This window comes from Natator depressus, chromosome 9 (assembly GCF_965152275.1).
Source record: "Natator depressus isolate rNatDep1 chromosome 9, rNatDep2.hap1, whole genome shotgun sequence".
Taxonomy (NCBI): domain Eukaryota; kingdom Metazoa; phylum Chordata; order Testudines; family Cheloniidae; genus Natator; species Natator depressus.
The window spans coordinates 97,720,459-97,735,587 of record NC_134242.1 but is presented as its reverse complement, the minus strand read 5'-3'; the positions used below and the strand labels follow the sequence as shown (position 1 = coordinate 97,735,587).

At 41.9% G+C, this 15,129-nt stretch overlaps 1 protein-coding gene across 1 annotated transcript in view; it reads right to left on the bottom strand.

Moving 5' to 3' along the window:
• Window positions 1–15,129, bottom strand: part of GPC4 (glypican 4) — a 107,297-nt gene that overhangs the window by 30,341 nt on the left and 61,827 nt on the right. Inside the window, exon 3 of the mRNA XM_074962747.1 lies at window positions 2,591–2,982. Within this exon, the coding sequence (XP_074818848.1) occupies window positions 2,591–2,982 (392 nt within the window). The remainder of the gene's footprint in view (window positions 1–2,590; window positions 2,983–15,129) is intronic.

The following is a 15,129-nucleotide window of genomic DNA, read 5'->3' as shown; positions in this document are numbered from 1 at the left end:
AATGTCGAATTAATCTATAAATAATGTGGAAAACAAAAACAAAAACCCACCAAATGTTGTGAAAACATTTCACAAAAATATTTTATTTCATAGTTTTCTACCACATATTGCAGAAACAAGTTATGTTTCCGCTGAAAAAAGACCAAAATAGTATAGAAAGGTATTACACCTTGAATCGCTACAAGTAACTATACAACTTTGGAATTCAACTGTAAGGCATTCATCAGCATGGGCTGCTATCATTGGTTATGAAAGGAAATCTGTTGTAAAATTTACAATGGGAAATTCTAAAACATAACCCAACGGTGATTCTCTGGAGAGAACTATTTTTGCAGCTGAATATTTTCCTGCTTAACCTTGTAAACTCAAGCAATTAATTCTAGAATTCAGTGCAATTCTATACTCAAGGAGCTTCAAAGGCAAAAATTCATGCTGCCACCTTGAGTTCATGAGTTTGATTCACAACAGATGCAGAAACTGTAGCCGTGGTTACACGGTGTTGAGTCACAAGACATTCCAATCAATTCTGATCAGATAGAATATAAAAGGTAAACAACATCTCTCACTCAGACACATTCACTGTCTATCAAGTCAGGGTGTGATCCTGAACTCCTTACCCAGATATACCACACTGGTTAGCTCATAGACTACAATGCCAATAGTCTTCACTATACAACATGGAAATTGCTCTCCATCATTTCCCCCATACCTAAATAATATTCACAGTGAATTTAGTGACACTGAAAGATGCCAGAATGAAAGCAATTGAAACTTAAGCCCTTGGCCAACACAGCACACTCAGCAGACTTGTAAGCTTCCCCCATCCTACCTGGTCAACATCCCTTACCCTTGATCTGGAGTAGAGAAAGAACCTCAGTCTCCCCCTCCCATTCAGTCCTTGGACTTTCCATTTGAAGTTATGGGAGGCCTTGAATAGTACTTTCCTACGTGGACTCAAATAAATGAACGAATGTAATTTATCATCAACTGAGAAGTGTCTCCATATTGTAGTCATGTACAGCAAAGTACCACGTCCATGAAAGAAAAGGTGTATGCCATGGGGAAATTTATATATAGTATCAACCTTGTTGTAAAATCAGACACTTTCAAGCTGTCCAAATAAGTAAAACTGTGTGTAATTTATTTATAACCGCCCTCTGAAACTTGGAAAACAAGATGTTCCCTTACTAACATTTTTTTCCTTTCTCTCTCTCTCTTTCTCTCTCTCTCACACACACAGGTTTATCAAAGGGTGGAATATATTTAAGGGAGTTTCCGTTGTTTGATTTTTGCTTAAGAAAAAGGAGTACAGAAGCAAATTCTAGGGTTGCTGTATCTTAATATTGTCCTTGTAAGTAAAAGCAATTTGAATGATCACTTCCCTTACAGAATACGATTTGTGTTGCCGCCAATATAATATTTGCACTTTTAAGCAAGTCTACAGGATATTTCAAGAGGCTTTTAAAAATTTCTGTCACTTGTAGCGTGATTCAAACTTGTCTACCTTGCTTTGTATCTCAAATAGCTTTCAGTTTGGTTTAGCAGGCACTTTGTAAAAAGGTAAATGGGAAGAGAATTCCACTGTGTGATTAAGAGTTGATATTAGATTTTCCAGTCTCTGGGAAAAAACTTTACATTTCGTTTGAAATCACTGGTATTTGTTGTTATACGCTTTACGAGGTTCCTCTAACAAGTCAGGTTCAATAAAAAAGCACTCCAAAGTGTTTTATGTAAGGCGATGGAAGTAATCATTGAACTGTTTTCATTTAACGTTTGAAAGTAATGCACAAATCTAACTTTAAAATTCTTATACAAGATATTCAAATAAGAGATTTGTTGAAGAATTCCTTCAGAGATTGTACTCGAGGAGTTCAAAGTAACATATACATTGTTTGCACAGCATCACCATAGTGGGGTCCTGGCCCATCACCGGGACTCTTAGGTGCTATCACAATATAAATTGCTAGTAGCGAAAGCCCGACTTTCACACAGTGAAGTCATGTGTGTAAAAATGCTTAAAACGGCTGAAATCTTAAAAGTTGAACTGGAACAGACCGCAAAACCCAGTGACAACTAAACCTGAGGATAATCTAAACAAAAAAGAGTTCTCAGCCATGCTGGTAGCAGTTTTGATCACTTCATACTAACTCAACAGACATTTTAGGCTTCAGAGTAATGCAAGGAGTGGTATTTCGGAAATCTTATTATACAAATAATTTTGTTTCAAGCAGTCATTTTAATTACCACTTGGTGCCTGTTAAATGGAATCGAAGTCAGGGGTTCAAAGGGAATACAAGAAGCTGGCTGGACAACATCAGATATTTGAATTTGAATTACCAGGCAACGGACACTCTACTGCCATGCAGCCAATATCCCTATAAAATGACACCGTTCAACTCAGACTCATTCAGCCTCTATCTTCCATTTCCAGACATGTAGGACCTGAGCTAGCAAAGTAGTTAAGCATGGGCTTAACTTCAAGTTCATGCCCAAGTGCTTTACTGAACTGGGACCATTGTGAGCAATGTCACTCCAACACCTGCCAACCAGGCTCCACCTGGTAGGAGAGTAAGTATCAAACTTAGCTTACCGCAGACACTTTGGTAACGACATCTCTTGCCACTGCCAGGCCTTGGGCAAAAGTGCGGGCAGCCACAAACGCTCGTGTCACTTGTAGTTTTAGTTTCCGCGGTACGTCTCCAAATGGCTTCAACTGCTCTGTGTACTTGCTCACGCATTCGAGGTATTCGTCGGTGAAATGGTACTGTGGGTTCACTAATCGAAACATACGCTCCAGGAGACGCGCCCAGAAGTCATTGAGCATCTCTTCCAGGTTTACATTTCCACCCACATAGTAGCGTTTCAGCTCTATGAAGAGATCCTTAAAAAGTTCAGAGTTCTGCATGTATAAACGACCATATGTCCGCAAAAACATGTCATTCAAGGATTTCTCTGCATTTTCAAGCAATTCTTTGAAGAATTCTGGAAAAAAGACAAATGAAAACATAGTACACAATATCAGGTTAATCATTTTCACAGTTATACAAGCTTTTCAAATATTTCGTTCAATAATTCAACAATGACAGTAACACAAATTAAATTGAAAGCTAAGAGCTCTCACTGGAACATCACTTAAGTGCTGGAAGTTCTGCTTTAGAGGTACTCTTATTTTTCATAATTTTTTGTTCATATCTGATAAATGAAAAGGACAGATCCCAAGACATGGATGACTGAAATCCCTTTCTATGCATAACTGAATAGCAAGAGAAAAAGCCAGCAAACTGGAAAAAGACTGCAGTTTCCTTTAAAAAGTTGTTTTGAAACAGGGATCATCATGAAGCGTGTACACACACACACACACAAAATGGATGTCCATAATAACTGGTTCTTACATTTCAGTATTGCTAACCCCAAATTTTTAAATAAATAAATAAATCACAAGTCAGGCTGCAAAAATAATGAGATTCTTTAAGTAAGGTTTTCTTAAACTAAATTCATTTGGGGCTCTTTCATTGCCTGCTGATTCTGAGGTTGTACGCTCTTTAAGGCCCAGATTTTGATTGTGGCTTTTACATGCTACCGTAATGCAAAAAATAATGCATTTACACAAGTTGGAATTGGCATAAGAGTTAAAGACCACACCCTCTACGCTTACAAAGAGTGCCAGGGGATTTTTAACCGCAGCAAATGGATAGGACCTTTTGTTTCATCTCATCCAAAAGCCAGCCTCTCCCGCAGTTCAGCGTCTCTAGGCAGCATATAGATCCACTGGCTCAAAAGAGAGTGCATCATCCACTGAATCACCATAATCACTTCCTAGGTGTTCCGTACGGGCCTCTCATTCAGGTCCTGTTCAGGCCCGATGCGGCTTAGCATGTGAGACATACCAGGATGCCTGTACTGCTGAACCCATTATTTAACCTTTGGAGAGTTTCAATTCTCCTCTTTTTTTTTATATACTAAACTCCGCACCATGGTATCCGAGAACGTATAATTTGCTGTAAGCCTTACAGCGTGTGTTCTCTTTCCCAATTCTAACTTGGATTGAGTGGAGGGGTGCCCCTCACACTTAGTGACACGAACCGCAGAATGCATGGAGAAGCCTCCGTTTCACTTAAGATGAAGAGTTACATAAAAATATTCCATGCTATAAAATTTGTATATATGGCATATGGGCTAAGTACAAGATACAGTTATTGCAACCAACCAAAAGCAAATCTGTTCCTGCATAAGTGGCGAGACAGTTCGAAGAAAAGGAAAACATGGCATTTATTAGGTCTGATCAAAGAGTTACATCGTTGCAAACTGTTTGCCTCCAAAGTCTGAACAGGATATGTTGGGGGGAGGGGGGGAGTGAGGGGTGAAAATCTGTTTGTTTTTGGCCATTATGGGACAATATTGCATTTTACATGGAGTCTATGATAATTTGATAGGGGTCTAAAATCTACTTTTCCTCTCCTTACTATGAGGACTGAGTAAAATGAAGACTCAGTGATATTTTACTCACCTGCCAAAAATAATTTTACTCGCCCCAAGCAAATGGGCAAAGGAGTTTGCAAAGTTGACGAAGAAAACCTCAAAATCTCTACTAAAAATAGCTAAATATGGGACATGAGTTTGAATCCTAACTTCAAGATGGACTCTGGCTGCACTGACTTTTGCCCTAAACTCAAACAGTATCAAAGGGCACGCCTTCACTAGCCACGGTAAAGCGCTACCATGGCAGCGCTTTAACGTGGCTGTGTAGTCGCTCGTGACTGCTGGGAGAGCTCTCTCCCAGCGCTATTTAAAAAAAAAAAAACCACCTCGACAAGGGGCATAGCTACCAGCGCTGGTGCTCTGTCTACGCTGCCACTTTACAGCGCTGAAACTTGCAGTGCTCACAGGGGTGTTTCTTCACACCCGAGCGAGAAAGCTGCAGCGTGGACAAGGCCTTAGATACCTTTGGAACTCTTGGGCGTGATTCAACCAGTTTCCCTTAATACTATATGTAAAAAGCAAAAGGAACCTTATTCTTTAACACACGCCACTGGATATTTGTAATACTGACCTATGCTTTTTGGTGACTCACATTCAATAAATAATTTTTAATAAAACACGCCTCTGCGTTTTAATCCCTAAAGGAGTCATGTTTAGAGCCAGAAGTTGTTAGAAGGAGAAAAAAAAAAAAATCTTTGGCCCGGTTTGAATTTAAACGCTGCTAAAATGTATCAAGTATGCTGAAGTTCAAATTTTAGTCTTCAAAGTGCTCCAGTACAAACAAAGACTAACACACAGAGAACATTTTCTGGGAAAACTGAAACATTCTTTGAGTTCCTTATTAGCAAAGTCATGGGGCTTGGTGGTTGACATAGCTGTATATAATGTAGCCTCTTAGGAGTACAAGAGAAATGATCCAGTGAAGAGGAGATTGATTTCAAAAACCCGACATGTCCTCTGTCCAATATCAGCAGGACTCTCTACTTTAGTTCCCATGACTGGCATTTCCTGTCTAGGAAGATTTTTCAGTTGAGTTTATACTATAGAGATTAGCTTGGTGGTGTATATTAATTTCTAATTCACTTAATCATTCTGAAAGCTTACTTCCTCCTTTCCTTCAGATTTTTTCAGAGCCTTTAAAATCATCAGATAGGTTGTATATTCAAATGCGCTTGAACTGGGCACAGAGCTAACATTTATCAAGAAATACTTCAGAAAGGATTTGATTCTGAAATGACACTTTTGTTAAAAGCCATTAAATGTTTCCAACTGTCAATCAAATGAGCATGTAGAGGATTGTTCCGAACCAGAAAAAAAAAAATCTTAAGTGATGAATTCATACCAACTTGGCCTATTTATTCTCCTGCTCAAACTCATTTTATTTCTCACACTCCAAACTGATACTGGGTTTCTTTAGAATTTTTTCAAGTCTTGTTTTATCAGGGCATGTGGCAGTTCAGCTCCCTAGAAACATGCATTGATTTCCACTTGGGGGAGAATCTGTGAGATTTTGTTTCCAGCTATATCCATTAGTATGAGAAACGTAATCACAGTTAGCAGCAAACGTCTGCATATTTGCAACCTTCCAAATAGTAACCTTCCCTTGGCCAAGAGAAAGGCGAAGAAGGGAAATGAGAGCATCCCAACGCTAAAAGTAGTAAATTTCCAAATACCAACCAGTCCCATTGCTCAATGACTGCCTGAGTCTCTAGCAGATAACACAGGTACCATAGTCTATAGGTAGCACAAGACCATGGCCACGTCACTTCACCTCCCTAAAAAGTCCTCACGATCATCATCTTGGGATACACTCAGTGACCTTAAAACAAGATGACAGCTCTGGAAAAAAATGGCCTTGAGAGACCTATTGAAATTTCAACAGATACTTGGGATGCTAAGTTGCCCATGTAAAGTTAATGGACTCCCTCACAATTAAAAGGCATTAACAAGAAAAAAGATCAAAGCAACACATGTCATATATTAAGATATGTGAATCCCTGATTAAGTGGCTAGTCCTGCAAAACAAAGGGCTCTGCAGCCAAAAATAATAAATCCCAGGCATGCCGTAGTATCTGATTACATATATATTTAGAGTGCTGGTTGCACATTAGAAATTTGGGCAGCATAAGCTGGTTTAAAGGCATTGGGGCTCATACGAGCAGCTTTGATGACACTGGACTAGTTAGATATTAATCTTGCCTCTTGTAGAAACAAGCTATTCACTGATTAACAAACTACAACATAACCTAGAGTTAACCTTGCAACCTTGAGAAAAGAAATGGCAGGTTCCACTCTTCAATCTTGACTGTTTGCTCGGGAAAATAAATTACCACCTTTCGTTTAGGTTAGAAATTGACTTGTTCTCAAACAAAACCTAAATACAAAGGATTACTTTCTCATTTTACAGCATTGTAAACGCGTGTTTTACAGCTGTGGTGCAAGCAATCTGTACTCATTAAATTATCACATTGACAGACTTCCTGTGAAACGCTGTCAAATGCAAACATTTTTCATGGAGAACAAATCATTCTTTGCTGCTCTCTCAGAAAGTCTGCTATCCAGTGAGATCTCGGGCTCTCTCTCTCTTTTTTTTCCCCCCCTGTAAATTAAATAAGAGTTTATCCCTCTCCACCTATAAATTGGCAAAAAAAAAAAAAAAAAAGAGTACAATATTGGTGGGAATTTTAAAAGTGAAGAGGCAATGTCCCGTTTTCTACCCAAGCTAACTGCTTCAAGGGGAGAGGAAGAGCAGAATTTTACATCGCAAACGCTTACATTACTCTGACAGTCTTTTTAAGGAATAAGCCCACATCCTGTCTCTGCAATCCAGGAGCTAGTTTGCCGTCTCCTTGTGCTCTGAGGTACGTGCAATGCTTTGAGAGATGACTGGATTTACCACTGCACTAGTGTGAACTGTGATTTGCACGTGTGCAGCTCGGAACAGAGGTGAGTTGCTCTTGTGAAAACAAGTTACATCAGTGCAATGCATCTACACTAGGGCTTAGCACCAGTGCAGCTGTATCAGTGGCTACAGCCCTAATGGAGACAAGACATTACTTTGAAACAGTTCTTTGGACGCAATCTCACTACAAACCGCGGTGGCTAGTTAGCCCGGGCAAGCGAGGTCCATTCCAACCCCGAATTCCCAAAAGCTACGAAAGACATTGTGCACGTTCTCTTTGATTGAATTGATAAATGTCTACAGAGTTCAGGACACGTGGTGGTTTGATTTAAATGTCACAACTCACTCTCTCCGGTAGCGAAACACAGCGCCAGGAAGTTTGCAGAATGTAGTGCTGCGTGAGGCTCAAATCCTGGCATAGCGAATAGCGCCTCAAGGAGCTGCCTTGTTACCATGGCAATTGACCATGCACAAGAGTCTCTGAGGGTGTTGCTGAGGGAACCACGGCTCAGTGAGGCCACGGCAGCATTGCAGGAGTTAAGCCCAAGCTGCAGGGGGTAGGAATGGGGCCCGTGCCCTGTGCCTTCCCAGCCCCCTCCCTCGCTTGGCGGTGCCCTTGAGTGTGCGTCAGTAGCCACTGAGGAGGCCCGGGCCCAGTTCATGCTCTACTCCCGTGCTGGCCTGGGCAGCAACACTGGCAGTGGGTTCTCTAGTTCCCAAGTCCACCTGCTGCGGCTTCGTTATCAAGAAGGTGACAGCTTTTTAATTATACGTTGGGCAGGGGTGGAAATAACTATTTTGCAATTTGTGCCTCACCTGTCAAAAAGGTCATGAGCGGCCACCATTGCAAACCAACTAAAATATGAATGAACAGCAGTCCTGATCACGATACATGTATTCACTATGCACGATGCCCCTGGATTTACTGACTGACGTAACCTATGGGAAAGCATGTGACTGCACTGTCAATAGAGCTTAACTACAACGCACACCATCAATCAAAGTGGTGCTTTCCAGGCTTTTAAAACACTCACCTATAGATTTATTTCAGGCTAAATTCTTCTAGTTGCACAATTTACTTAACAAATCAACTTAGCTGTTGCCTCCTAAATGCTGCTTTAAAAATTGAAGAAGATAAGATGGCATAGTGAAGCGAAAGGGTATTTGGTTTGATGGAACTGCAGCATCACTGCCAATCACGCACTGATACAGCGCTACTGGAACCATTGTCTGACATACCGCAGCTGTGCTGGAGTAGGCCAGAGGGATTTGTTTGCGATGGGCAAGGGCCCAAAAAGACGGTCTATATATACATACATAATAAATAAATAAATGCTTTTGCTTTTAAGTAAAGAAAACTCAGACATATCAACCCTGGATAACTAGAGAAATGGTGACATCTCAAAAGTCAATAGACTAAAAGTTTAGAAAGAGATTGGATTTACAGATTGTTTAGAACTCCAGCTTCTGTTTGTTTTTGTTAGCATCTATTTAAATTTCAGTGACTAACATTTGGGGAAAGTTCTCCGAGACATCCTGAAGCAGCAGGGAAGACCAGACTTGACATTTCTGAAGTAAAAAATAAATTATGTTTTTAAACCAGCCTTTCAAATCTGCCTTTATACACTGTAAGGAAGAACAGGAAAATGTATCCATTTACTTGAAAATGTCTTTCTTCAATTAATAAGGTCTACAGATCCATTACAATGGGTATGGCAGCCCACTTACAGCTTGAGGGCAGAACCAGACCCGGCAGAAGGAAATGCCCCCATCTCCTGAAGTTCCCTCCAAATGAGAATTTTCACAGCCCAGGTAATTCAAATCTACTTTCCTGAATTACAGATTGTGTTAATATACTGGGGGGGGGGGGGGGGGACATGGAGAAAACAGTATCTTCCACTGCAGAGCATGGTAAATTCCACTTAAGCACAGCGACAAACTCAACTCCTTTGATGTCATCAATTTCCACATCTATTTTTGGATGACCCATTTGTCTCCAGGGTGGGCAGTATGTGTGGATCTCATTACTGAAAGAAAGGAAGTTTTCAGGTAAGTATGGATACATATTCTTCTTCCTGCAAAGATTCACAGATCTGTTACAATGGGATGGGATTTTCATTGTGATGTGCCTCCAGGGTGAGAAACAGGATTATCCATTAAATCGGGACATCCAGAACAAGGTAGATTATATATAAATATTACTTCCATCTTCCTCTGGACATTAAGACATAGAGAAGACTTCTGCCAAGACAAAGAAAGTGGCATTGGCTAAAACTGGATGACCAGGATGCAGAATCTGGTGAACTAAAGGCCATTGAGCAGATCCTCAATACGGGAGACAAGCTTTCTCTTCCCTGCGCTCATCAGTCCAAAGGAGGAATATTCCAGTAGAATAAGCTCTATTTATTGAGCTGTCTTTTGGGGTCCATGGAAGCAACAATGACTTCACCTCATGTAGCAAGGCGCACGCTGGGCCCCTCTGGTTTCGGTCCCTGTTGCCCTCTCCCATCAGTCAGGAACACCTCAGCTTGATGCAACATCAGTGTTCTTTATTTACAATTGTTTTCCCAACACCACTTTCCACCTGTGTACGGGTTTAGCGGCCAACTTTGCCAAGTGCAGGCCTGGCTAGCAACAGACCAGAAAGCTTCCACCTCCCTCTGTGCCTGGCCTTTCTCTTCCCCCCTTCCTCTGGCCTCCTCCCAGCCTTTATAGCCCTGGCTAATGAGGCTGGCAGGTGCTGCCCATTAACAGGCAGACATAGGGCTATCCAACCAGCCCCAATCCATTTCCCTTGATTGGGGCTGGAGTGGCAGAGGCTGATTAAGTGCTTCTCACTCAGCACCCTGCCACACCCCAATATTCACTTTAAATCTGTCTGGTCCCATGTGGGGATTTTGGTCTCGCAATTACAGACCTCCTCCTCTGGGAAAGAGAAACATCCAGCAATCCAATGTGAGGTTAATCAAGCCTGAGAGCCATAGCCTCTTCAGCCAGAAAGGCACAAACAGGATCATCGCTGCTCCCCTCTTCCTATCTTGCATATGGTGCTGGAGAGCAGTGGAGAAGGTGGGACGACATATAGCAGGGATCTCTCCGAGCTTTGCAAGAGGTCATTCACCACCTCACATCCTGGGTCCAGACACAGAGAGGGACTGCAGGGCCCTGTGTTTCTTGTTGCCAGAAGCAAAAGAGGTTGATCACTGTCAGTTTCAGCTACTGCTAACTTTTAAACATCCTTTTAGCTATTCCTTTCCTTTCCGAAGGCCTGTTAAAGCCAATTGCTGAATCCAAGCACCAAAAATACAAGCCATCCAGTTCTACACAACTTCCTCATGCGAGTAATCCCACTGACTTCATGGGGACTAACTCAAGCAGGTACGGATTTGCAGGACTGACCCAAAGGAAAGATAAATAGTGTTCAGAAGGGCCCACTCAAATGGCATATGACACAACAGTAGAAGAAAAACAGAAGAATTGACATCCTTCCAGTGAGAGAGTTTAAATGGGACAGATCCAGGTCCCCAAAAAAGGATTTTCTTCTTCCTAAAAAGCTCCATTTATAGCCTAGAAATTTAAGAGTGTAATACAGATACAATCGTTTTGCCCCCAATGTTCTAATAGTCAGGAATAAATGTTACAGAAACCATCTTTTATTTAAGTTACAGGAGCCTACCTCTGCTTGGCACATAGTTCTTGCGTTTGAACCACACTTTCCAGTAAAGGATTTCAAAGCACTTTAAAATCCATTAATGAATTAGGTTTCACCACACCTGAGGAAAGTCTTACCCCCATTTTATGTAAGGGAAATTGAGGCACCAAAAGTGAAGTGTCTTGCCCAAGGTCACAAAGGGACTGAAACATTTTGCGAGGAGGGTGTGGGCAAGTTCATTCATTGGATGTGTGCTTTGTTCAACTTGCGTTACTCCAAAGAAGGACAAAAAGCCAACACACTGCATTTTTATATTTGCAAAGAACATGTTAAGTTTTATATACACCAGATACTAAGGACTGTGTGTTTTATGTCTTCAACTGGCCTTCTTTGCATGTTCAAGTTAATTGTGTAAAGAAATACAAGCAAGACATATAATTAATCAATGCACATTAAAACATAGGGCTTGAGCATGCAAAGTGGATACACTCTATTTTTATGGGCACAATTAATGAACACTTTAGACAATTGGGCACCCAGTGCTTAGGGTGTATTGTTAACATGCTGTACCAAGTACCTTGAATTAAGGATGTAATGTCATCTCTAAACCCTTAATTTTCTGGCTTTTATGGGTGATTATACTTTCTGTGTACAGAATAGCATTGCCACATATTTTTTAATATATACAAACAACCTGTGCTCCCAGTGTGTGTGTGTGTGTGTGTGTGTGTGTTTCTCTCTCTCTCTCACTCTCTAAGATGAAGCATGAATTTTCAAATGCACTCTCTTAGCCTAACTCTGCCCTCACGGAAGTCACCCTTATGTTCTATTTTACTGCTAAGGGTTTTTTTATTTTTTAACCACACAATGTCTTTGTGCTGTTCTCAAAGGTGCATTTGGGGATCAGGCTCCACCCTGCAGCTGGCTCTACAATATGAAATAACGATGCAGAGTTTGAGCCAGACAGATAAAAGGAATTTGGAGAAAAGACACAAACGCTCCACAGCTCTGGTTTCATCTCTAAAGCAAACAATTCAGAGCTATGCCACATTCTAACCTCCCCCCCCGCCCCCCCAAAAAAGTGCCTCATTACTTCTAATATGCATTCACTTCCTTTATTGCATTTACCACATTTGTAATTTCCACCAGGGAAAAAACAAACTGTAGTTTAATGACCTTTTGCCAAACGTGTTGAGAATGTGATGAATACATAGTGTTAACACATTTATTGAATATGAAGTCGGGAAGGGAGGGCAAGGCAGAGAGCCGTTTCTCTGTCCTGTTTTCAAACATGTGTTAGCACTTACCGACATGGGAAGAGCTCTTCCACACAGTTCGAAGAAATTTAGGCTTAAATCATACCAGTATCACAGCAAGAGCCCTTGTAATGGGCAAACCTCAAAGAGCAGGGAGGCGGAGTTCAGAAAAGCAACCAGAAGTTCACTTAATTATTGAAAGGTCGCAGGGCAACAAAAATTGTGCTAGAAACCTCCTAAGGAAAGGCCCTCATGAGATTTCTGGCACTTCCTGTTTCTGGTGGGTCCAGTATTTGGGTACATCTGCCTCCAGCTGAAACCCTAGCGAGCACAGAAGAGCTGAACAGCAGTTCACAACGACAAGGGTCAAGCAAGACCCAGCTTGTTGAAGGTTTAGTGGAAAGGGAAGACAAAGCACAGAGCCGAGTTACGTTCTGATTTGAGGAGCAATTGTGCCACAGCAGTTGCTGTGAGGAGAGTATGATGGGATTAAACATTGGCCTTAAAGTTATGAGATGAGTACCAGCGAAAGTGCTGCAGCAGGGGGGTCATCTCCTCTCCAGACCCGTCGTCTTCGGTCCAAACGACAATCTCAACCTGCCTCTCCAGTCAGCTCCAGGGCAACACAGCTGAAACGCCCACTTCCCACGACCCACTGTCCTCTCTCAATCACTCTGGGTAACCCCAACACTGAGCTTCTCACTCAGGCCAGTACCCCGGGCCTCCTCTTCAACTCCAACCTCTCTTCTCTAGCTCCTCCCATCCACGCTGTAGCTACATCTTTCAGATTCTTTCCACGCAACATCTCTGGACACAGCCTTTCCTATCCAGTCACACAGCTAACACCCACCCAGGCTCTCATCTTGCATCTCCATCACTGCCACATCCTTTTCTCCGGCCTTGACAAATGCCATCCTACCCCACTCTCAGCCATTCAGAATGCTGATGCAAGGATCCTTCTCCTGGCCCATCGTTTGACCCCATCACCCTCTTTGCCTCCCTCCACTGGCTCTCTTTCACATCAAACATAAGCTCCATGTCTGCACTTTCGCCACCCTTCACAGCCTATCCCTCACCCTACCGATCATCTCTCATTACTCCGGCCTCCAATTGGCCCGTGAGGCCAGCTTCCATCACCCACTTGATAAATTTTCAAGCAAGCCCCTTTGCACTTTCTCCCTGGATGCTCCACACTTGGCAGGAACTCCCTGTACACATCCACAAAGCGAACTCATTATCCACCTTCAAATCCTCCTCAAAACTGTCCTTTGCTAGGACTCCTACAAAAAATTAGACGACAGTTAGGCAGCTGGTGTGCAGACACCATGCTGCCAGTCACGCTGACCAATATGGTTTCCTTATACTTCCCTGCCAACTGTCAGCCTAGCCATCTTGCGTTATACTTAGAATGTTAGAAATTTGGGCAGGGATAGCAATTTGGGCAGGGACCTTCGTTGAGTTGTATTTACACAGCGCCTAGCACAATAGGGTCCTGGTTCCTGCCTGGGGCTTCTAGGAATTAATAAGGGATAGATTATTAAGCCACTGAATTCACAAACTCTCTGTGGGATCCCTCACAATGGCATTTGTTCAACCAACATGCAGGGATGCTGAGTCCAGAAGAACATATAGGCAACATACTTGTGTGCATAAATATTACCAAATTCTAGCCTTGTTTCTTCTGAGAAAAGGAGAGGGAGGGGGGAAAGGAAAGTTAATTTTAAACAGACAAACAATGACTCATTGACTGGCTTGTATCAATTAGTAACTAAAGAACCTCACATTTCCCCGTGTGTGTAAGACTGCTGTCCACATGTTTCAAACAACAAAAATAGGTAAAAACTATGTGATGTGAAGAGCAGGTAATTCTATTACTTGGAGGAAAATAAAGACAGTGTGAGATTGTTCAAAGCCCTACACAGAAGTTAGCTGTGGCTAAATCCCCAGCACAATTATGAAATTCACAACCATATTTTTCACCCTGTGGACAGGACATTCATTTTGCCCTTGGAGAGGATACTGTGTAGCGACTGTCTCAGTCTCTAACACCACAAAACCAAGATCCCCTTCACTCTCAGAAAGGATTCGCTCAGCGCAGGGAATGATTTGGTATCAAACAAATTCTGAAAAGACAATGTGCCTCTAAAGCACAAATGTTCTGGTTTTGGTTCTTTTTAAATAATCTCAGATGGGAAGAAGATAGTGGGGAATGTATTGAGAATAAATATAAGCTAGACTTAGAAACAGGGAAAACAAAGAAGGAAAGCAATTCTTTCATTCATGGAAGATGTGCTTTTCTCCTATATTTACATCTCTCAGGTATGTAGGAAGCTCAGCTAAAAGACGCTTTCAAAAAATTCCACTCAGTCTAAGTGATTCTGGGTCTCCCAAGTCCTTGAACTCCTATGTCACTTTGAAAATCCCACCCTAAATACGCACAGGTCCAAACTGAAGTCCTAAAGACAATTCCACAGGAGGAGACGTCTGCCTAGGTTAATGAAAGTCTGAGGGATCTAGGCCTTTTTGTATACTGGTTGCTAGGGTATGAGATGCCACCTTCTTTTTGAAAAAGATGGAAACCTGCCTTCATCAGGACAAAATAGAAGGGAGGGCTACACGTGTTCATGGCTTGAAGAAAAACAAGCCATATACTTCATTTTCTAATGCTGTATTATTAGTACACTCACATATCCTTTCTATTCCCTCAGAGACAGACCTTAGAGTGGTAAAAGTAGCATTCTCCCCAAACAAACAGAATTATCACAAAGACCTACAAGTCACTGTTCCCGCTAAGCTGTGCACGTGTGCGCACGCACACAGACCCTAAACCCTGTGCACAC